The 24,837-nt window shown below is 50.3% G+C and overlaps 2 protein-coding genes across 3 annotated transcripts in view; one reads left to right on the forward strand and one right to left on the reverse strand.

Moving 5' to 3' along the window:
• Positions 1–13,820, forward strand: part of Muc6 (mucin 6, oligomeric mucus/gel-forming) — a 28,626-nt gene extending 14,806 nt beyond the window's left edge. The window contains exons 32-34 of the mRNA XM_040751391.1: positions 318–10,685; positions 12,488–12,590; positions 13,049–13,820. Coding sequence (XP_040607325.1) covers positions 318–10,685; positions 12,488–12,590; positions 13,049–13,226 — 10,649 coding nt within the window. The 3' untranslated portion in view covers positions 13,227–13,820. The remainder of the gene's footprint in view (positions 1–317; positions 10,686–12,487; positions 12,591–13,048) is intronic.
• Positions 13,821–14,353: 533 nt separating this feature from the next.
• The window catches only part of Ap2a2 (adaptor related protein complex 2 subunit alpha 2), a 67,642-nt gene continuing 57,158 nt past the window's right edge, over positions 14,354–24,837 (reverse strand). For both annotated transcript variants that reach the window (XM_005064194.4, XM_005064195.4), the window contains exons 15-22: positions 23,745–23,908; positions 21,196–21,278; positions 19,377–19,466; positions 18,022–18,145; positions 17,196–17,312; positions 17,014–17,083; positions 16,801–16,935; positions 14,354–16,157 (exon numbers count right to left, since the gene is read on the reverse strand). In XM_005064194.4, coding sequence (XP_005064251.1) covers positions 16,080–16,157; positions 16,801–16,935; positions 17,014–17,083; positions 17,196–17,312; positions 18,022–18,145; positions 19,377–19,466; positions 21,196–21,278; positions 23,745–23,908 — 861 coding nt within the window. In that variant the 3' untranslated portion in view covers positions 14,354–16,079. The remainder of the gene's footprint in view (positions 16,158–16,800; positions 16,936–17,013; positions 17,084–17,195; positions 17,313–18,021; positions 18,146–19,376; positions 19,467–21,195; positions 21,279–23,744; positions 23,909–24,837) is intronic.

The following is a 24,837-nucleotide window of genomic DNA, read 5'->3' on the forward strand; positions in this document are numbered from 1 at the left end:
AATTAAAATGTTCAGGGAGAAGAGAGAGAATGGGATTCATTTGGCAGACTAGAAGCAGCAAAAAGAGGAAACAACAAGGCTCACAGCCACAAATAAGGCCATAGGAAAGCCAGATGCAAGAGAAGGAGCAGCAAGAGAATACACTGGGGTAGAGGGAGCGTTAAGAGCACTAAATTTAACACGCACACACACACATACACACACACACACATACACACACAGAAAAAAACACCCAAGGGGCTCTCTGAGTACAGAAATATACAGAAAATGCAACATGCATGTAAAGAAGAGAAAAATCAAAACCTCATTCTCCACAGGCAGAACCTCTACTTCACACTTCCCAGAAACTTCCTCCATGAATGCCCATCAATCAACATCGATTACGGCTAGAACCCTATCAACAAGGTTGACCACGGCAGCCACTGCGACACCTGTGGTCCACACCACCTCAGCCACACCTAGTAGTGCTCATGCTCCACACACCACACACCCTTCAACCACCCTTGCAGTCTCCAGCACGATGCACACCACAGGTCTCACCTCAGAAACATCCATACAGGCCACCTCCAACATCCCAACGCCAACAGGTCCTCGAACCTCTCTCTCCACACAGCTGCCACTGTCTTCAACCTCCTCTGTGACACCCAGTTCGGTGACACCTGGCACCCAAACCAGTCAACTCCCCTCATCAACACCGCCCACCTCATCGACACCACTGACTGCTCTTCCAACCACAGTGGAAGGCACAAGGCCTCCACACACATCAACACACTTCGTTTACACAACCAGTGCCTTCAGCCAAAGCAGAAGCCCATTCTCCACAGACAGGACCTCTACTTCCCACATTCCACAAACTTCCTCGTTGACCCCCTACCACTCGACCTCAGGGCCAGCCACTTCTACCTTAACCACAACAACTACGGGTGTAACTGGGACCCATGTGGTGCACACCACCTCAGGCACACCTAGCAGCGCCAATACACCACATACCACACACTCTGCAACCACAGCTGAAGTCTCTAGGACACCACACACCACAAGTCCTTCAGCAATATCCCAGAAGACCACCATCACCTTCCCAACCCCATCAGCTCCTCAGACCTCTTTGACCACACCACTGCCGTCATTGTCAACCTCACCTGTGACAACATCTGAGATACTTACCCACCCTGCAAGTCAACACACACCATCATCACCATCCACATCCAGGCCACACACCACCACTCTCCACACCACAAGCGAGGCCACTGGGACCCCACAAACACCAGTAGCTGTGGTATACACATCCAGTGCCACCACACAAGTTCAAACCTCATTCTCCACAGCCAGAACCTCTACTTCACACTTTCCAGAAACTGCCTCCATGACTTCACACCAATCCACCACTGTTCCTCAAACAACTGGGTCCACCACGGCGGCCACTGCGACACCTGTGGTCCACACCACCTCAGCCACACCTAGTAGTCCTCATGCTCCACACACCACACACCCTTCAACCACCCTTGCAGTCTCCAGCACGATGCACACCACAGGTCTCACCTCAGAAACATCCATACAGGCCACCTCCAACATCCCAACGCCAACAGGTCCTCGAACCTCTCTCTCCACACAGCTGCCACTGTCTTCAACCTCCTCTGTGACACCCAGTTCGGTGACACCTGGCACCCAAACCAGTCAACTCCCCTCATCAACACCGCCTACCTCATCGACACCACTGACTGCTCTTCCAACCACAGTGGAAGGCACAAGGCCTCCACACACATCAACACACGTCGTTTACACAACCAGTGCCTTCAGCCAAAGCAGAAGCCCATTCTCCACAGACAGGACCTCTACTTCCCACATTCCACAAACTTCCTCGTTGACCCCCTACCACTCGACCTCAGGGCCAGCCACTTCTACCTTAACCACAACAACTACGGATGTAACTGGGACCCATGTGGTGCACACCACCTCAGGCACACATAGCAGCGCCAATACACCACATACCACACACTCTGCAGCCACAGCTGAAGTCTCTAGGACACCACACACCACAAGTCCTTCAGCAATATCCCAGAAGACCACCATCACCTTCCCAACCCCATCAGCTCCTCAGACCTCTTTGACCACACCACTGCCGTCATTGTCAACCTCACCTGTGACAACATCTGAGATACTTACCCACCCTGCAAGTCAACACACACCATCATCACCATCCACATCCAGGCCACACACCACCACTCTCCACACCACAAGCGAGGCCACTGGGACCCCACAAACACCAGTAGCTGTGGTATACACATCCAGTGCCACCACACAAGTTCAAACCTCATTCTCCACAGCCAGAACCTCTACTTCACACTTTCCAGAAACTGCCTCCATGACTTCACACCAATCCACCACTGTTCCTCAAACAACTGGGTCCACCACGGCGGCCACTGCGACACCTGTGGTCCACACCACCTCAGCCACACCTAGTAGTCCTCATGCTCCACACACCACACACCCTTCAACCACCCTTGCAGTCTCCAGCACGATGCACACCACAGGTCTCACCTCAGAAACATCCATACAGGCCACCTCCAACATCCCAACGCCAACAGGTCCTCGAACCTCTCTCTCCACACAGCTGCCACTGTCTTCAACCTCCTCTGTGACACCCAGTTCGGTGACACCTGGCACCCAAACCAGTCAACTCCCCTCATCAACACCGCCCACCTCATCGACACCACTGACTGCTCTTCCAACCACAGTGGAAGGCACAAGGCCTCCACACACATCAACACACGTCGTTTACACAACCAGTGCCTTCAGCCAAAGCAGAAGCCCATTCTCCACAGACAGGACCTCTACTTCCCACATTCCACAAACTTCCTCGTTGACCCCCTACCACTCGACCTCAGGGCCAGCCACTTCTACCTTAACCACAACAACTACGGGTGTAACTGGGACCCATGTGGTGCACACCACCACAGGCATACCTAGCAACACCAATACACCACATACCACACACTCTGCAACCACAGCTGAAGTCTCTAGGACACCACACACCACAAGTCCTTCAGCAATATCCCAGAAGACCACCATCACCTTCCCAACCCCATCAGCTCCTCAGACCTCTTTGACCACACCACTGCCGTCATTGTCAACCTCACCTGTGACAACATCTGAGATACTTACCCACCCTGCAAGTCAACACACACCATCATCACCATCCACATCCAGGCCACACACCACCACTCTCCACACCACAAGCGAGGCCACTGGGACCCCACAAACACCAGTAGCTGTGGTATACACATCCAGTGCCACCACACAAGTTCAAACCTCATTCTCCACAGCCAGAACCTCTACTTCACACTTTCCAGAAACTGCCTCTATGACTTCACACCAATCCACCACTGTTCCTCAAACAACTGGGTCCACCACGGCGGCCACTGCGACACCTGTGGTCCACACCACCTCAGCCACACCTAGTAGTCCTCATGCTCCACACACCACACACCCTTCAACCACCCTTGCAGTCTCCAGCACGATGCACACCACAGGTCTCACCTCAGAAACATCCATACAGGCCACCTCCAACATCCCAACGCCAACAGGTCCTCGAACCTCTCTCTCCACACAGCTGCCACTGTCTTCAACCTCCTCTGTGACACCCAGTTCGGTGACACCTGGCACCCAAACCAGTCAACTCCCCTCATCAACACCGCCCACCTCATCGACACCACTGACTGCTCTTCCAACCACAGTGGAAGGCACAAGGCCTCCACACACATCAACACACGTCGTTTACACAACCAGTGCCTTCAGCCAAAGCAGAAGCCCATTCTCCACAGACAGGACCTCTACTTCCCACATTCCACAAACTTCCTCGTTGACCCCCTACCACTCGACCTCAGGGCCAGCCACTTCTACCTTAACCACAACAACTACGGGTGTAACTGGGACCCATGTGGTGCACACCACCTCAGGCACACCTAGCAGCGCCAATACACCACATACCACACACTCTGCAACCACAGCTGAAGTCTCTAGGACACCACACACCACAAGTCCTTCAGCAATATCCCAGAAGACCACCATCACCTTCCCAACCCCATCAGCTCCTCAGACCTCTTTGACCACACCACTGCCGTCATTGTCAACCTCACCTGTGACAACATCTGAGATACTTACCCACCCTGCAAGTCAACACACACCATCATCACCATCCACATCCAGGCCACACACCACCACTCTCCACACCACAAGCGAGGCCACTGGGACCCCACAAACACCAGTAGCTGTGGTATACACATCCAGTGCCACCACACAAGTTCAAACCTCATTCTCCACAGCCAGAACCTCTACTTCACACTTTCCAGAAACTGCCTCCATGACTTCACACCAATCCACCACTGTTCCTCAAACAACTGGGTCCACCACGGCGGCCACTGCGACACCTGTGGTCCACACCACCTCAGCCACACCTAGTAGTCCTCATGCTCCACACACCACACACCCTTCAACCACCCTTGCAGTCTCCAGCACGATGCACACCACAGGTCTCACCTCAGAAACATCCATACAGGCCACCTCCAACATCCCAACGCCAACAGGTCCTCGAACCTCTCTCTCCACACAGCTGCCACTGTCTTCAACCTCCTCTGTGACACCCAGTTCGGTGACACCTGGCACCCAAACCAGTCAACTCCCCTCATCAACACCGCCCACCTCATCGACACCACTGACTGCTCTTCCAACCACAGTGGAAGGCACAAGGCCTCCACACACATCAACATACGTCGTTTACACAACCAGTGCCTTCAGCCAAAGCAGAAGCCCATTCTCCACAGACAGGACCTCTACTTCCCACATTCCACAAACTTCCTCGTTGACCCCCTACCACTCGACCTCAGGGCCAGCCACTTCTACCTTAACCACAACAACTACGGGTGTAACTGGGACCCATGTGGTGCACACCACCTCAGGCACACCTAGCAGCGCCAATACACCACATACCACACACTCTGCAACCACAGCTGAAGTCTCTAGGACACCACACACCACAAGTCCTTCAGCAATATCCCAGAAGACCACCATCACCTTCCCAACCCCATCAGCTCCTCAGACCTCTTTGACCACACCACTGCCGTCATTGTCAACCTCACCTGTGACAACATCTGAGATACTTACCCACCCTGCAAGTCAACACACACCATCATCACCATCCACATCCAGGCCACACACCACCACTCTCCACACCACAAGCGAGGCCACTGGGACCCCACAAACACCAGTAGCTGTGGTATACACATCCAGTGCCACCACACAAGTTCAAACCTCATTCTCCACAGCCAGAACCTCTACTTCACACTTTCCAGAAACTGCCTCTATGACTTCACACCAATCCACCACTGTTCCTCAAACAACTGGGTCCACCACGGCGGCCACTGCGACACCTGTGGTCCACACCACCTCAGCCACACCTAGTAGTCCTCATGCTCCACACACCACACACCCTTCAACCACCCTTGCAGTCTCCAGCACGATGCACACCACAGGTCTCACCTCAGAAACATCCATACAGGCCACCTCCAACATCCCAACGCCAACAGGTCCTCGAACCTCTCTCTCCACACAGCTGCCACTGTCTTCAACCTCCTCTGTGACACCCAGTTCGGTGACACCTGGCACCCAAACCAGTCAACTCCCCTCATCAACACCGCCCACCTCATCGACACCACTGACTGCTCTTCCAACCACAGTGGAAGGCACAAGGCCTCCACACACATCAACACACGTCGTTTACACAACCAGTGCCTTCAGCCAAAGCAGAAGCCCATTCTCCACAGACAGGACCTCTACTTCCCACATTCCACAAACTTCCTCGTTGACCCCCTACCACTCGACCTCAGGGCCAGCCACTTCTACCTTAACCACAACAACTACGGGTGTAACTGGGACCCATGTGGTGCACACCACCTCAGGCACACCTAGCAGCGCCAATACACCACATACCACACACTCTGCAACCACAGCTGAAGTCTCTAGGACACCACACACCACAAGTCCTTCAGCAATATCCCAGAAGACCACCATCACCTTCCCAACCCCATCAGCTCCTCAGACCTCTTTGACCACACCACTGCCGTCATTGTCAACCTCACCTGTGACAACATCTGAGATACTTACCCACCCTGCAAGTCAACACACACCATCATCACCATCCACATCCAGGCCACACACCACCACTCTCCACACCACAAGCGAGGCCACTGGGACCCCACAAACACCAGTAGCTGTGGTATACACATCCAGTGCCACCACACAAGTTCAAACCTCATTCTCCACAGCCAGAACCTCTACTTCACACTTTCCAGAAACTGCCTCCATGACTTCACACCAATCCACCACTGTTCCTCAAACAACTGGGTCCACCACGGCGGCCACTGCGACACCTGTGGTCCACACCACCTCAGCCACACCTAGTAGTCCTCATGCTCCACACACCACACACCCTTCAACCACCCTTGCAGTCTCCAGCACGATGCACACCACAGGTCTCACCTCAGAAACATCCATACAGGCCACCTCCAACATCCCAACGCCAACAGGTCCTCGAACCTCTCTCTCCACACAGCTGCCACTGTCTTCAACCTCCTCTGTGACACCCAGTTCGGTGACACCTGGCACCCAAACCAGTCAACTCCCCTCATCAACACCGCCCACCTCATCGACACCACTGACTGCTCTTCCAACCACAGTGGAAGGCACAAGGCCTCCACACACATCAACACACGTCGTTTACACAACCAGTGCCTTCAGCCAAAGCAGAAGCCCATTCTCCACAGACAGGACCTCTACTTCCCACATTCCACAAACTTCCTCGTTGACCCCCTACCACTCGACCTCAGGGCCAGCCACTTCTACCTTAACCACAACAACTACGGGTGTAACTGGGACCCATGTGGTGCACACCACCTCAGGCACACCTAGCAGCGCCAATACACCACATACCACACACTCTGCAACCACAGCTGAAGTCTCTAGGACACCACACACCACAAGTCCTTCAGCAATATCCCAGAAGACCACCATCACCTTCCCAACCCCATCAGCTCCTCAGACCTCTTTGACCACACCACTGCCGTCATTGTCAACCTCACCTGTGACAACATCTGAGATACTTACCCACCCTGCAAGTCAACACACACCATCATCACCATCCACATCCAGGCCACACACCACCACTCTCCACACCACAAGCGAGGCCACTGGGACCCCACAAACACCAGTAGCTGTGGTATACACATCCAGTGCCACCACACAAGTTCAAACCTCATTCTCCACAGCCAGAACCTCTACTTCACACTTTCCAGAAACTGCCTCCATGACTTCACACCAATCCACCACTGTTCCTCAAACAACTGGGTCCACCACGGCGGCCACTGCGACACCTGTGGTCCACACCACCTCAGCCACACCTAGTAGTCCTCATGCTCCACACACCACACACCCTTCAACCACCCTTGCAGTCTCCAGCACGATGCACACCACAGGTCTCACCTCAGAAACATCCATACAGGCCACCTCCAACATCCCAACGCCAACAGGTCCTCGAACCTCTCTCTCCACACAGCTGCCACTGTCTTCAACCTCCTCTGTGACACCCAGTTCGGTGACACCTGGCACCCAAACCAGTCAACTCCCCTCATCAACACCGCCCACCTCATCGACACCACTGACTGCTCTTCCAACCACAGTGGAAGGCACAAGGCCTCCACACACATCAACACACGTCGTTTACACAACCAGTGCCTTCAGCCAAAGCAGAAGCCCATTCTCCACAGACAGGACCTCTACTTCCCACATTCCACAAACTTCCTCGTTGACCCCCTACCACTCGACCTCAGGGCCAGCCACTTCTACCTTAACCACAACAACTACGGGTGTAACTGGGACCCATGTGGTGCACACCACCTCAGGCACACCTAGCAGCGCCAATACACCACATACCACACACTCTGCAGCCACAGCTGAAGTCTCTAGGACACCACACACCACAAGTCCTTCAGCAATATCCCAGAAGACCACCATCACCTTCCCAACCCCATCAGCTCCTCAGACCTCTTTGACCACACCACTGCCGTCATTGTCAACCTCACCTGTGACAACATCTGAGATACTTACCCACCCTGCAAGTCAACACACACCATCATCACCATCCACATCCAGGCCACACACCACCACTCTCCACACCACAAGCGAGGCCACTGGGACCCCACAAACACCAGTAGCTGTGGTATACACATCCAGTGCCACCACACAAGTTCAAACCTCATTCTCCACAGCCAGAACCTCTACTTCACACTTTCCAGAAACTGCCTCCATGACTTCACACCAATCCACCACTGTTCCTCAAACAACTGGGTCCACCACGGCGGCCACTGCGACACCTGTGGTCCACACCACCTCAGCCACACCTAGTAGTGCTCATGCTCCACACACCACACACCCTTCAACCACCCTTGCAGTCTCCAGCACGATGCACACCACAGGTCTCACCTCAGAAACATCCATACAGGCCACCTCCAACATCCCAACGCCAACAGGTCCTCGAACCTCTCTCTCCACACAGCTGCCACTGTCTTCAACCTCCTCTGTGACACCCAGTTCGGTGACACCTGGCACCCAAACCAGTCAACTCCCCTCATCAACACCGCCCACCTCATCGACACCACTGACTGCTCTTCCAACCACAGTGGAAGGCACAAGGCCTCCACACACATCAACACACTTCGTTTACACAACCAGTGCCTTCACCCAAAGCAGAAGCCCATTCTCCACAGACAGGACCTCTACTTCCCACATTCCACAAACTTCCTCGTTGACCCCCTACCACTCGACCTCAGGGCCAGCCACTTCTACCTTAACCACAACAACTACGGGTGTAACTGGGACCCATGTGGTGCACACCACCTCAGGCACACCTAGCAGCGCCAATACACCACATACCACACACTCTGCAACCACAGCTGAAGTCTCTAGGACACCACACACCACAAGTCCTTCAGCAATATCCCAGAAGACCACCATCACCTTCCCAACCCCATCAGCTCCTCAGACCTCTTTGACCACACCACTGCCGTCATTGTCAACCTCACCTGTGACAACATCTGAGATACTTACCCACCCTGCAAGTCAACACACACCATCATCACCATCCACATCCAGGCCACACACCACCACTCTCCACACCACAAGCGAGGCCACTGGGACCCCACAAACACCAGTAGCTGTGGTATACACATCCAGTGCCACCACACAAGTTCAAACCTCATTCTCCACAGCCAGAACCTCTACTTCACACTTTCCAGAAACTGCCTCTATGACTTCACACCAATCCACCACTGTTCCTCAAACAACTGGGTCCACCACGGCGGCCACTGCGACACCTGTGGTCCACACCACCTCAGCCACACCTAGTAGTCCTCATGCTCCACACACCACACACCCTTCAACCACCCTTGCAGTCTCCAGCACGATGCACACCACAGGTCTCACCTCAGAAACATCCATACAGGCCACCTCCAACATCCCAACGCCAACAGGTCCTCGAACCTCTCTCTCCACACAGCTGCCACTGTCTTCAACCTCCTCTGTGACACCCAGTTCGGTGACACCTGGCACCCAAACCAGTCAACACATGTCATCAATATCATTAACCTCACCTGTGACATCTGAGATAATGAGCAGCCCTACAAAGCAGCACACAGTATCTGCAGCTTCCACATCCACACCACTGAGTACCATTCTTTCCACTACCCCAATGAAGGGTACAAGTCTCCCTACAACACCATCACTTGTTTCTTCTACTACAAGTTCTATTGCTTCTGTGTACTCTTCCTTCACCACATCAAAAACTTCTTCCTCACATTTGAGTTCATCATTAATTCCCCTCAGCTCTACTCGTTCTCCTTTTGTTTCATCTATACCTATTCTGTCTTATGTCCCACCAACCTCTCCAACCACTTTGGTTTCTCTCAGTAATGTCCCACATTCTTCCTTTGTGACCTCACCTACCTCTTTGCCACCTACCTCTGGTATTACTCTGTCTGTTCCTACTTCAGCATCCTTCCCATCATCTTCCATGTCATTGCCTCTTCCGTCTTCAAGTTCTGTAGGGCCTACTCCACAGTATACTCCTACTCCCAGCTCAGTGTCCCATTCCCCACTCTTTACTCAATCCACATCATGGCAGTCATCTGTTGTGTCAGGAACTACAGCCTCTACTCCTGTTAATTCATCTGTTCTCCCTCTTGTCACCTCATCCATTCCTTCCTCTGCTCTCCCCACCATCCACATGACTCCCACCCCATCTAGCATACCAGCCTCCAGTGTTAGCCTTCTATCCACTTCCAAGACTACATCTCAGGTTCCCATCTTTTCTTCATCCTCCTCGAAGTCCACCACCTCCCATTTTACCTCCCTTACTACCCAAGCTTCTACGTCAGGGATACTGTCTTCAACCATGGGTATGACAGTCTCCTCAAGTTTCCCAGACACCAACCACACTACTAGGCCTTCTGGTACCAGCCCACTGCCTACATCGGTGTTCCTGAGCAATCCTGCTACTCCTACTGGAAGCTCCTCGCCTACTACCCCAGTGTCACCCTCCAGTCCGGACTCCTTGATCTCCTCTCCACCTACCCATCCTGGTAAGTGGCGCCATTTGCTTGGGTCCTTGGCTCCTAGCCTGCTTAGTTCCAACTGTTTACTCCACAGAATTCTTCAGAGTGTGGTTCTGCTGTATAGTATTTTCCGTCCATTATCCCTTGGTGCCTCCATGAAAGCGTGGTTCTGGAGCTTCTTTTGGGTGTTTCTTGACCTAACTACAAGTTTCTTTCCCTTTACCTGTCAGGAACACTATTCTGTGTTCAACCAGTCTGGCTGAATTAGGGACTTGATCCCCATACATTTCAGGTCCATTTGACTTCTCTGGGCCTGTGTTCCCTGCAAGAGGCTCACTCACTTGTGGCCCATGTGCCCCCCTTGGTCCTGACATCTCTAAGCAACTCTCTGCACCTCTCCCTTGGGAAGCTAGCAAGTGATATCTGACAGGGCCCTTGAGTTTTAGAATGCAACCTACCTCAGTGCCTAGTCCAGGCACAGCTCATCCCAGGTGACATGCAGGAGGCAGAGATGGGACTGGAGGCCAGGCAAAACCTGGAAACCAGTATGTACACTTCTTGCTGCCCATGGTTTCTACTAGCTCTCCTACACTACTGCCTGACCAGGGCTCCCCACAGGGCAGTGATCCCCACACAGTGTCAGCCTGCACGGGGACAGGAGTTCAACCTATACTCTGAGTTCACCCAATCTGAGTGTTCCTCTCAAGGCACCCACCTTGGGGCCAGACTCCCCACACATCCTCTAGGTCTCCCTTGTGCAGAAAGTCCCCACAGAATCAGCAATCTGTTACTGCCTCATGGTTACAGATTGTCACTTTAAGTTCAGGCTGTTTCCTGAGAAAATAGCCTCAGGAAGTGAGGAGACCAAACAGTTTTGTAGGAAAGGAACAGAAGGCCACCAGACCCTCCCCCAAACCTCTGGGAGAAGCAAGCAGAGGAGAGAAAAGGTACACAGAGCTTGTCTGCTGCCCACAAATCATGTTTAAGTTACTGTGTGTGTGTTGTATGGAAACTTAAAGGAGCCAGTTCTCTCATCCTGTAAGTACTGGGAAACAAAAGGCCATTTAGGTCTGGCAGCGAGACCCTTTACCTGTTGAACCATCTTACTCGTTTTTTCATTTTGTTTTGCTTTCATCTTGGCTTTTCAAGATGGGGTTTCTCTGGCTGCCCTAGAATTCTCTCTGTAGACCAGACTGGCCTTGAACTCACAAAGATTCGCCTGCCTCTGCCTCTCAAGGTCTGGGATTAAATGAGTGCACCACCACTACTGGACCCCAATTTTTAACTTTGTAACCCAGGTACCACACGGGCAGTATCTAACCTGGGCTTTTCATGAACTCATGGACTTCCTACATATGCCTCCTGAGTGATGTCACATGCAGGTGTCCCCCAACACAACACTGGCCACGCTGGCAGTTCCTAAGATCAACAATGCAATGCTGCCTGCCTCCTGAGGCATCCATTTGTCATTGGATGTCATGGTCTCTGGAACCTTTCCAGAAGCCCAGAGCAAAAGGCTTTCTCTGCTGTGACCCTTAACCCAGGTGGCACATTGCTTATTCTCAGATATTACATGTTCTTTTCTGAGGGGCATGGACATTCTCCTTCAACACCCTCCTTTGGCCCTCAGCATGTCGAACATTCAACAGACCTAAGACACCTTTACTGGGGACTATGGGTAACTGACTCAGATCTACCTGGGCCTGGCTAGCTCAATGCCAAATTCTTTAAGAAAGCCTTGAATGCTGGAGGGATACGGAGCTACACAGAGGAGAGAGCCAGGTAAGGACTAAAGTGACTGAGACCTGTTCTTGGGCCTCCATCTCCAGGAGCCTGCAGCTTGCAGGAAGAGGAGCGACAAATTACCTACCAGGGCTGTGTGGCAAATGTGACTCTAACTCATTGCCAGGGTTTCTGTGCCTCCTCTGCTAGGTGAGTTGTTGGCAAACACCTTCCCTTTTACTAGGACCAGAATCCTCCCAGGAGCTGGGTTCTCAATAATTCCCACATCTACTCTGACCAACAGAGTGGTCACGGCCCTTGGGAGGGGTCAAATAGCCCTTTCACGGAATCACCTTAGACCACTGAAAAACGCAAATATTTACTTATGATTAATAACTGTAGCAAAATTAATTATAAAGTAACAATAAAAATAATTTTATGGTTGAGCATTGCCATAATACAAGGAACTGTGCTAAAGGGTCACAGCATTAAGCACGTTGAGAGCCACTGTCTAGGCAGTTCATTCTGGCCACACTTTCATTGCCCATGAGCAGGTGCTTGCTCCAGAGGGCCTGGCCTACAAATCAGATAGAGTGTTCATTCTATTCTGGGACTGGCCGGGAAGGAGGGGGCCAATCCTGATCCTGCCGGTCTCTGCTTCTTGGCAGCTTCAATACGGACACCCTGCAGTTGGAGACCCGCTGTGGCTGCTGCCAGCCCCTTAGCACCTACGAGAAGCAACTCTCCCTGCCCTGCCCAGATCCCAATATACCAGGTCAGCAGCTCACACTCACCCTCCAAGTGTTCAGCAGCTGTGCATGTAGCCCTCTGCAATGCAAGAACTAAACAACAGCAACTCGTTTCTTAAGTACAAGGGACTACACACACACACACCACACACACACCACACACACACACACCACAAAAAGCCATTCCTGATACTTCCCCACACTGTAACAAGCAATCCCCTTATTGGCCATGGACATGGCCTCAAAGAGACCTTGAACATGGCTCATCCTGAGGCAACAGAGAAACAGCAACATCCATCATGCAAAGTCTCCTACCTCCTGAAGACCTTGACCAAGCAAAACAGGCCTTCAGTGGAAATGAACTACTGGCATCCCTGCAACCTTGAAGCCCTGGGAATTTCCTGTCCACCTGTATAGCACCTCCCAGCCTCTGGTTGTAATAATACCCAAGAGATCAGAGCACAAAAGGCAGGTGCTGGGAAGACTGGGCAAGGTACCTGGGGAGACATAGGAGGAAGATGTAGGGGTATGAGCCCTGGGTTTGGATAGGCACTAAGGCAAGCACCAAAGAAGCCTGAGGAAAGGAGGTCTCCCCAAAGACAGGGCGGAGCAAAAGCATTGGCACCCGCTGGGCAGGAGGCTATCATCCAACAATAAGCAGATTTCAAATAAACTGGTTCTTTTCAAGGCAGAACCTCTTGTGTACATGTTGCTACTGTCTTCCAGAATCCCAAGCATGATATTACAAACACTTGCACAGGCCAGGCCACCAGGACCTGGGACTGTCCAGGCCCATGTGCCAGGTGGATCTAAGACAGAATGATCACCAGCCATGGTCTTGAGCCACCCTCACCCAGGATTTTGCCAAGTTTGTGGTAAAACCCACTACCTTCCAGGCTCCCCAGGCAAGGACCATTCCTCATGTGCAGCCCCAGACTGGGGCAGAAGAAAGGAGTCCTGAGCCCACGGGTCCTGTGTGTTAGACCAAATCTTCCAGGTACAAACTTCAGTGGAACTGTAGCCACCACAGATTTATGTGGACCCAGGTTAGGCTCCACACACCGAGCCCCAAACAGGCAGTCAGGACAATCACTTCCTGAGGTACCCCTTAATTGAGAGGCAGGTGACACTCCAGGGTCCCTTGCTCTTGAGTTGTACTCGATTCTACAGGGCATGGAGTCAGGGCAGTACAGGACACTCCCCACAAAGATCACACACACTTGCTCCAGTTTCCTGTCCTAGCATTTATTTTTTTTTTCTCTGAGAACAAGCACACTGTACTGATGGAGGCCCAGGAGTCACAGGGGATGGGCTTGTACCCCAGCAGTTTCCATGTGCTGGGCACTGCTGACCTAGACACCATCACTGGTAGCACACGGTACACAGGCTAGCCACACAGTTTGAGCTATCCACATGGTCTTTGCAGTAGTGCATGGATTGGATTGTACAAAATGGAGAGGCACACTTTAGCTACTAGAGCAAGATAACTCCAGAGGCTCACTGTGGCCACAGCTAGATCACCCTCCTACAACACAAGCCTGTGCCATAGCAAGTGTGGATCACAACACATGACAGCCAGACCAAGGGCTTCATGGAACACAAGGGTCAGCACAGCAGGTGTTGGTTGTTCTGAAACTAACTGCCTGGGCTGTACCGAGTGGGGCTGCAGGAGCTTGAGTGGGATAGGAACCCAGCTACTGTTCTCAAATCCACCATGGCAGACTGGTAGCCTGAGGCTGAGGCAAAAACAAGAAACAAAAAAACAAAAACAAAAACATGCATATGTGACCACACCAGTGCTCTAGTGAGCAAGGGGCATCAACACTGCTTGTGTTAAGTACAGATAAGCCTGTCCAGCTGGGTCTACAGCAATCCTGGGCATCATCTCAAGGCAGAGTGCAGGGTCCCAGCCTGGACTCCCAAGGCTTCTGACATGGTCTATGCACTTCCCCTGATGGGTTGCACATACAGTCCAATGCCCCTAAGAGGTTAACTAACAATTGACCTGCCAGTGCGCAAGCTAGGAAGTCCAGTGCATCCTTTAGCACAGCACCTGCCTGGGCTGCCATTCTCAACCCAGCCTCTCACTCCATTACCACACTTAGGCCTCCCTTTTCCACCCAGCCACAAGGGCTTCACAGAAGTGGGAATGCAATACCGAGGCACCAACTAAGACCCTCTGAAGAGAAGCACACCTTATGAATTATTACTTCACCACCAGACTCATTAACCTTCAAGTCTCCGGAATGATCACAGGAACAGTACATTCATTAAAAACAAAAGATGGGTGATGTCCATGTTGTCCAAAGTCAATAAGAACCTCTGTACTCACCATGCTGCAAACCTAAGGTCTCAAGTAAGTGGTCAAATGTTTAAACTGTCTCTTCAAGAACACTGGTATGCTAGGCACAGGATCCTACCATGAGTGGTTCATGGAGTTTGCCAACAGTCATAAAACACAAGCACTTCGGCACCATCAGATAGTGCTATAGCAAACCCCACAGAGTCTGCTCAGCCCGTGAGGTCACACACCTCTAAGCCACTGCCGTCACCACCCAGCATGGCCACACAGCCCTGTGTTAACCCTTTAAGCACATGGAGCTGTGTCTGGATTCTGAGAATGAGTCAGTGGCATTTTAATAAAATTTGAACAAAATTTCCACTTTCGTTCAAACTTCTAATTTCCCTTTAATTTGTAGGTTGAACCACAGGGCTGCCTTGATTTTCCAGGCCCAGGCACCCTTCTTTGATGGGGCAGGCCTGCTGCAGCCCTTCTCAAACTGTGTCCTGCATTATCTCCACACCCAAGGGGCTGGCTGTAGGTGTAGGACTGAAGGTGCCTTGAGTGGCAGTTTTCAGACAAGGGGTGTTTATCTGCAGTGTGGTACAAAGACAAACAGTAGAGACAAGAAGACGCACAAACAAGGAGCCTGATCTTCTGGTCTGTGGATCAGAACTGTTCCGACAGCAATTCACATAGTCTCTGAGAGACGGTGTCTTTGCTGGTACGCAGCGTGAGTCGGTACATCTGAAATAGAGACAGTAGCAGGGTGAGCAAGCACTGAGCTCCAGGCTCTTAGCAGGTACTTTTGTGGCCTAGGCCTCATCATTCACAGCAGGCCCTCCCTAAGCGTCACTGTTTCACTAGCAGAAATCAAAAAGTAATGAAAGCAAGTGTGTGTGGAGGTGGAGTGGGCTGTTAGTAGAGGTGAGAGTCAGCAGCCACTTTGGAAAGCTCTTTCTTTTGTTTTGTATTTGAGACACAGTCTTAACTGTGTAGCCCAGGCTGGTCTTGAACTGGTACTCCTCCTGCCTTCTCTTCCTGAGTACTGAGATTACACAATCAGCTTGAGAGCCTCTCATCCAGTTAACTATGCACCACACTTTGAGCCGATCACTCATAAAATCACCTAAATGTTGTAAAAACAAGTATCTATAAACAATAGAATACACAGACTGGAGTCTCTAGAGGAACACTGCTGAAACAAGCTGCAATGTATACCACATTCACAGAGGGAGGTAGAACAAGACCTCACTAGAAGAGCTGCACAGACACAGCTGAGGGCTAGGCTGCTACATAGGCAATGTGGTGGCATGCCAGGCCTTCTGTGAGGAAAGGGAAATCAAAAGGCAACACAATCATATCCATCCTCCTGTTATAGAGACCTCACCTGAGCTTGCAGATTTGGTTCCAGGCGCAGCAAGCAGCCAATCTGGGTGGTTTTGGTATGTATTATGCCAGCACCCACAAAATTTGCAGGGTTCGGATCAACTTCTTCAAGGAGTGCAGAACCAAATCCAATAATCTGTACAGAATGAAGAGGCAGGTCAGAACACACTGGTCACAACCCCTGCCTCAGCTACATCATCATACAACCCTTTACCTTTGCTTTAGTAATCTCTGTGTCCATTGGATGCTTTGCTTTGAAGATATTCTGCACTTCTTGCTGTGGACTATGAAAAACAGAAAGTTAGTACTAAAAGCCATGCTAAGACCCATGGAGCATCCTGTCCAGGGACAGCCCCCCATTCTCCCCTCCACCCATACATAGTACAGCCTTCTCACTTGCTCAACTGCTTCCAGCGTTGAAAGAAATCCTGAGAAGCCATTTCTGTGGGCTGGAAAAATTTGTTGAGTGTGATGGGCAGCTTAACAGACACATTCTGGAAGGTACCACCATACCTATAACAATAGAGTCATGTTATGGAGAACAAACGCTTGGTCAAAATGTTCTAGCTGATGAGTCTTCAGGGCTTAGAGAAAGACTATGTGGCCAGCCATCCCAATAACAGCCACAAAGACTGCATTCCTGGAAGGGCTAACCCACATCCTCCAGTTACAATCCATGGCTATACCATTCACAGGTGAGCGAGGGACCAAACCCCTGTTTTGTACCAAGTGTTAGAGGACCAATTCCTTTCAGTCCTACTCTTTTGGCAAAGGAAGACCCAGGACAGGCCCAAGTAGACTACCAAATCAATTAGCCTATAGCTCCCAAACAAGGAACCACTGTCATGACTAAAAAGAAGGCTACATACTATGGCCCAGAAGTCTAGTTCTAAACCAGCTACTGCCATCCTTATCCCTCAAGAAGTCCTTTGAGCCAGCCTAAGAAGGCAGCACAGAGAGCCTGGCTCCTCCACTTCTCACCACAAAATCATCTGGGTCAGAAATAGCCTTGCCTACAGACCACACAGGAGACTCAAACCCCATGGGTATCATATGTCATGGTCACAGGAGCCAGCTCCCTCTCCACTTACTCCTATACTCTGGAAGCTCCAGGCCTGGCAGCACTCTGCATGCATGCACAGTGGCACAGCAATAACCAATTAATTCCCTGGAGGAGAAGCACACGGGTTGGGAAAGGACATAGGAGGCACACAGTCCTCACCTGAACTGGATGTTGAGAACAGGTGCCTCTGTGAAATCAGACACACACTCAATGTTGACCACCTGTTGCACCTGTGCGCCCCCATCCACAGTTGGGTCCACGGGCTTGGTCTGCAGGTTCAGATGTGAGTGCATTAAGGAGTCCAGGCAGGCAGGGAGAGTGGACCCATCACAACCAGCCCACAGCAGAAAGCAGCAAGGGCCTCTACACATCACATTGCTAACATCATCAATCAAGGCCCAGAACTGTTGCCAGCCTACCCTTTCACCATTCAACATGTCCCAATGTCCCAGACCACCCACAGTCATGGAAGTTATCCACTAGCTGCATACTGGCCTTGGCACAGCAGAACTGAGCTCTGCGACTATATGCTCAGCAGAAGCCATGCCTGCTAACTCAAAGGCACAGCTTTACACATCAGTGTAGCTCTGGACCTATGTAAGCCAGAGACTAAAACATCTGAATAGGAGTCTCTAGGCTTCACTGCAACACCCTTGCATCTAGGATCCATGCAACCATAGCTGGAACTGGGCAGCTTCCGCTTCCCTCTGCATTCTGTATGGCAATCTATGCCCACAGCTCATGACCCCCTGGAGCCCAAGGCGAGGAGACATATGCGGCAGTTCTGTATGCATCAGTCCTTTGTGTGTATAGCAGGGGAATGCTGGAGATGGACCCAGGTTCTTGCTTATACTGCATAAATTACAATTTACCATTAAGCCATTCCCCTAAACACCACACCAGTGTTTCTGACTTGTTTCCAAGTGGTTCTATATTTAAATATATCACCTCCAAATGAACACAGATACACTACAAAGATGGCACTCACTGTTGTACATACTATGTGCTAAGCCCAAGGCATGCATCCCTGGCCATTGTGGACCCTGGTCTGCACACTGTAGCAGACCCTAGCTGTCCCTCTCTCGCAGCTCCTCAGCTGAAGCCATCCAACATTCCTGACCATCCCTGGTGGCCACATGGAGCCATCCTCTGCCTGAGCAGAAGAAGTGCCAGAGCACAGATAAGTCCAGCAGACATGAGATATTCCACACTCTAGTTACCACAGGGTCACTCTGCCTTTGGCCACAGCTCCTTGTGGGGGACTTCACAGGGTAAAGGGCACATGATCTCCACAGGAGAGCAAAGCAAGCAAAGAGAGTGACTCACATAACCAGATGAAAGGGACAGCTGTGTGGGTGGTGTCTGATGCACCATCGGGTCAACTCAAAGGGAAGGCCCCTGGTTTTACTGAGCCATGGAAAGCACTGCCATATGAACAAAAAGCAGCCCCCTCAAGCTTCCTCTAACCCAATTGTTGTCTGTCTATCCGAGAGCCTAGAGATAATCAAGGATATTAGCCTGAAGGTCATCAGCACAGATTAGTGTTGGAGTGAAGTTTAGGAACTGCGTGGAGGTCTTGTTACCATAAAATATGAACATTCGGCCTAGGAGGAAACAGAAATAGTTTTATACACATTATTGTCACATTTATCATGAATAGTCAGTCAAAAGTGACCCCTGAAACTCCCAATTGAATGTATTTATTGTGAGCTGTTACTCACTAACTGCTGCTATCTAATTTTTTGTTTAACCAAACAGTTGTTTGGTTTCACTATATAGCTTACTCTAGCCTAGAAAACTCCCTGTATATTCCTGGCTGGCCCTGAACTCATGATAATCCTACGGTCTCAGGCTCCCAAATGCTAGAATTATACACATGAGCCATCATACCAAGCTTTTAGATTAAAAGTAGCATGGCAGGTGGACACATTAGCATTCATCCGTCATCCTAGCATTTGAAAGACAGAGGCAGAAAGATCAGGAGTTCAAGGCCAGTCTCAGTTACATAGTACATTTAAGGACAGCCTGGGCTACATAGAACCTGCTTCAAATACAAAACTAAAGTCAAATAAAAAAAAATAGCATGGCAAGATTAGAAATGGGGGAATGGGAGGCATCTTCTCTTCTGCAAACCACAACCAGAACCGCAAACGCCAGGTCTGGAGGTTCAGTGGCACAAACAGAACACCCAGAGCCTTCTGAGGGCCAGCCTGCCCTGTGCTGATGGCACCTAGACCCACCATGTATCTTCCACTGTTGTCTACCAGCTAACTCACTAGATGGCACTAACAGCCAGGACTGTCCTTCAAACATGCCATGTCCCTACAGTGACCAACCAGGACATGCTCCCTGTACCAACTGGCCAGGTCCTGTTGATACTTACACCCTTAGAGTTCTAAAAGGAAACCAAACACCCAAAGTTATAGATAAAAGAGCAATGTAGCTTCCCTCCTCAACCAAATGTGGTGAAATCACCCTGGGAAGGGGCAAAGCCTTACCCAGACCAGGCACAGAGAGCACTCACGCCAGCCTGGCATCCCAAAGCTCCTACAGGACAGGCGTGCTGGGTCTTCCATACTCCTACTCCCTTTCACATACCTCGAGCCCACCTTAGCAGCAACTCCAAATAGTGGGCAAAATGTTCTCTTTCAGGACTCAAGAAAATTTCCTCTCTTTTTAGTTGTGGTAAAAATGTATATAACTTAAATCATGCTAGGTGCATGGCTTAGTAATGCATAGCCATCCCCACCATCCAATTCTCCATGCTACTTGTCAGGGTACAGATCACAAACATTTCTTAGTACATAATTTCCCCTAATTCCTTTTGGGTTTTGTGTGTGTGTGTGTGTTTATTTTTCTACCTTTTTTTTTTTTGTTTTTCGGCTTTACGAGACAGGGTTTCTCTGTGTTATTTTGGAGGCTGTCGGTCCAGCCTAACCTCGAACTCACAGAGATCGGCCTGCCTCTGCCTCCCGAGTGCTGGGATTAAAGGCATGCGCCACCACCACCCAGCTTCTACTTTTTTTTTTAAGACAGGATCTTATACTATTGTCAAGGCTGGCCTGGCACATATGACAATCGCCCTGCCTCAATCTCCCAAGGCCAGGCCTAGAGATGTAAGCACCATACCTGCCTTTAAAAATTTTTGTTTGGTTGTAGGAGATCTTTCTATGTAACCCTGGTGTGCCTGAAACATGCTATTTAGTCCAGAGTGCCCTCAAATGCACAATTCTTCTGTCTCTGCCTCTAAACGCTGGGATTATAGATGTGTGTCACCATGCTTGGCTATTTCCAATAATTTCTAAAGAAATTTTCATTAAGTAAAACACATACCTAAATTCTGCCGAAATTCAGACTTAAGTCCAATTTGAAGCAGCTGGTTTTCAAACAACACACCATTATTTTTACAAACAAACCTAGGACAAAAGGATAGTGAAATATCATTCAGAGCCACCCACAGGAAGTAGAAGAATTTGCTTTAGAAAGGGCTAAAATATTTCTGTGGAGACAGGGAAAGACAAAGTGGAAAGGCTTCAAAGACCTTACTTATCATGATAGAGCCAGTGTCTAGTGGCAAGCTTCCTCAAGTGCCACTCAGAAACAAATGGTGTCGCCTGTGCCTACCACACAGGGAGATCTGGGGTGAGGCAGCTAGGATGGGTGGTATGCAGGGGGTACAGCTGACCTCAGGTGCCTGCGACAGTGGCATGTGGCAACACACCTCAGGTCTCAATGCACACCTGAGCAGACTAAGGGACCAAGGTGAGTGACCTCTGCCCTACATCATACATCAATCAACTAAAGCAACTTGCCCACAGTTGTCACTCTAGGATGTGTAAGAGCTGCTTCCTGGCAGTGAAGATATCACATTGTGCCTGGGCACTCAGGGCAGAGAGGCCCTGCTGGTCCCACTCTGCACTGTGCCACAAGAGCAATGGAAACCAAAGGCCCAAGTGCTACCAGCTCTTCCAAGTCACCCAGGCCACAACCCAACAGCTGTCTGCCCAGTTGTGGCAACAATGACATGTCCCAAAATAAATCATCGTCTATCCACTGTAAGAAACCATTTTCCCTGCCAGGCAGTGGTGGCACATACCTTTAATCCCGGCATGCAAGAGGTAGAGGCAGGCAGATCTCTGTGAGTTCAAGGCCAGCCTGGTCTAAGTAAGTTCCAGGACAGCAAGGCTACACAGAGAAACCCTGTCTTGAAAAAAACAAAAACTAAAAAAAAAACAACTAAAAAAAAAAGAAGCCATTTTCTCAACACTTCTGAGAACATATAACAACTCACATGAGAATGACTGTTCCCAGAGCCACAAGCCTAGCCTGAGGCTCCAAACACTAGCATAGAGCCCGCCAGCCTAGGCCAGCACTCTACCCAGGCCCAGCTTGGATGTTACTCAAGGAGCCTGAGCCGAGGTTATGGGGCTCACACACTTGGATCTAGGTATCAATCTATCATCCAAATGATAAAGAATCCCTGCTATCCATAGCTGGCTGGCTATTCCCAAAAGGTCACTTCAACTGCACTTGGCCTAGAGGATCTCCTAAGTGAACAGTCAAGTTAGTCTTATGGGGGATGCAATCTCCCTCATGCTTGCTGCACTGCCCAAAGCAACAGGGGCAAATAAACATCATGTGGTGACCCCGTGTGGCCACATCAAAACCAAGACAGGCAAATCCCTGCACAGATGGTATCCTGAAAAACTGTCCTAGAACCTTAAGAGATGGTATCAAGGATAAGGCAGCAGGCCAGGATAAGGAAAAAATAAAGGTGCATGACCTGGAGTTGAGGAGCATATATTAGAAGTTTCCACCAACAGAGGAAGACTCAAGCCTGCAAACAACTACCACCCACGGTCCCCACCCCCATCTTCTCAGGGATTAGCTGACCCAGGGCCCATGGCTGTCATGAAGCAATGACAACAAAGCAAGGCTAGGGTGCTTCTAGATACAGACCCTGTAAAAACTAAGGTATGTATATGTTGGACCCCATGCTGCCTCTGCAACAAGGGTCTGGGAAGCTGGGTTTTCCACAGCTGTCAAACACCAAGCTCAGCAATTCTCAAGCCATCAGAGGTCTGTTCACAGACTGAAGAGGCAGCCTGCTCCAAACACAACTCCAAACACACATTTCCTAACAGGAAGGAAGGATCCTGTGCAAAATGAATGCAAGGAAACGAAAACTCTAAAACCACAAGAATCCTGGTGTCATCTCAGGCAGGAAACAAAGCCATTGTATGTCCATTCTAATCTCCTCAAACAAAAACCAATGTCACATCACCCAGGAACCAGGACACAAGCGAGGTAAGGAGCAGCAGGGGAGATGGCAAACTCAGCCAACAAGAAGGAAAGTGATCCCAAACCTTTCAAAGTAGAAAACATAGAAAGCAGCTGGACGGGCTGGAGAGATGGCTCAGCCGTTAAAGGCTAGGCTCACAACCAAAAATATAAGAAAGCAGCTGGACAAGGGGCATGTAAGCGGAAGACACCTATAGAGTCAGCAAGAAAGAGCCAGGCCGAGACTGTAGTGAAAGGTGGCTATCTACACAGAGCCAAAGGGGATTTCCTTAAAAAGGGGATATGCCAGAGGAAGACAAACAAACTGACAGAGCTGAAAGCACAAGAGACATGGGGTGGAGTTGGGGGATAAGTGGGAAGAAGAAACAAGCTCAGAGTATTTATCAAATGTCTCAAAGAAGAGAAATAGTAAAGGTACCATCAGACGCCAAAGCAAAGCACAGTCACTCACATGCTCTCTGTCGGCAAGAACACCAGCCCCTCTCTGATAGTACCCATTAGGTGCTAGGGACTGAGCACAAATCATCCATGAGGTACAGGGCCCACCACACCTCCCAGGCAGTACTCAAAAACTGGGCTACCTGGCAAAGTTGTCTTCAGAGCCGGGCGCAAGAGGTGCGACTGCAGAAGCTGAGTCTGAGAACACGTCCACTAGTAGCCCGCCGCCAGAGGAGGGAGGGGGCCCTGTGGGAGCAGGGGGAGCAGCCCCCAGACCCAGCAGGTCTGCTGATGGAGAAGGTGTAGACTGGAAGATAAGAAAATGGAATGTTAGCATGGATACTCAGATGCTTAACCCACACAGGCCAGGCCTAGGTCCACTCCTAGGTCAAGTAATGGGGAGCTGGGAAGTGGGAGGAGGGGGATCTGAGCAGTCCAGAGACTGAAGACCAGGAAGAGAGGGCTGCTGGCCACGTACAAAGTTAAGCCTACCCATGAGCCCAGATGAAGAAGTTCACCTCATAATACCATCATAATTTTATACAACTAGAAATCTGCATTTTCCCCACAAATGCTATTTGAACAAAACAACCAAGTTCTACAGAAAAGTTTTATCATCAAAAAGGTTGAAATGTATGGGTTAAGAAATAAGACCATGCACATTACTGTCAACTGTTCAAAAGGTTTGCACATGCTAGAAGCAGGAGGACAGGGCGTTCAAGGTTATCCTCTGCTACACAGTGGGTTCCAGGCCAGCCTGGGCTGCACAATGAATTCCAGACGACAAATGAAGTCTTGGTTTCAGACAAACAACAGAAAAGTTTTGGTGTGTGATCTACTGAGTTTAACAAGGGCCATCTGTGTAACCATGGTTTGGAGCTATTTATCATAGCTTGGTTGGCTCAGCAGTGGATGCACAAGTGAAGACAATGACTCCACCTCTCGGAAATCTATCACTAGCCACAAGTTTATTAGTAAGGATTAGAGCTCTGTGCATTCTTTCCTCGTCTACAAGTGATTGTTGACAGGAATGAAAGAAAGAAATGTGCAGGAAGGAAAGTGGACGGAAGGGGATAAGGGGGAGACAGAAGGGTAGGAAGAGAGTAATCAATATGTATTATACACATGTATGAAATTATCAAAGAACAGTAAGATTCCAAAAAGAAAATAAAAAGATGCAAAGGTAAGCAAGCAGTTTGCTAGGATGCATTCTCGTTTCAGCATTAAGTCTGGTTC

Source organism: Mesocricetus auratus, unplaced genomic scaffold (assembly GCF_017639785.1).
Source record: "Mesocricetus auratus isolate SY011 unplaced genomic scaffold, BCM_Maur_2.0 Super-Scaffold_4256, whole genome shotgun sequence".
Classification (NCBI taxonomy): domain Eukaryota; kingdom Metazoa; phylum Chordata; class Mammalia; order Rodentia; family Cricetidae; genus Mesocricetus; species Mesocricetus auratus.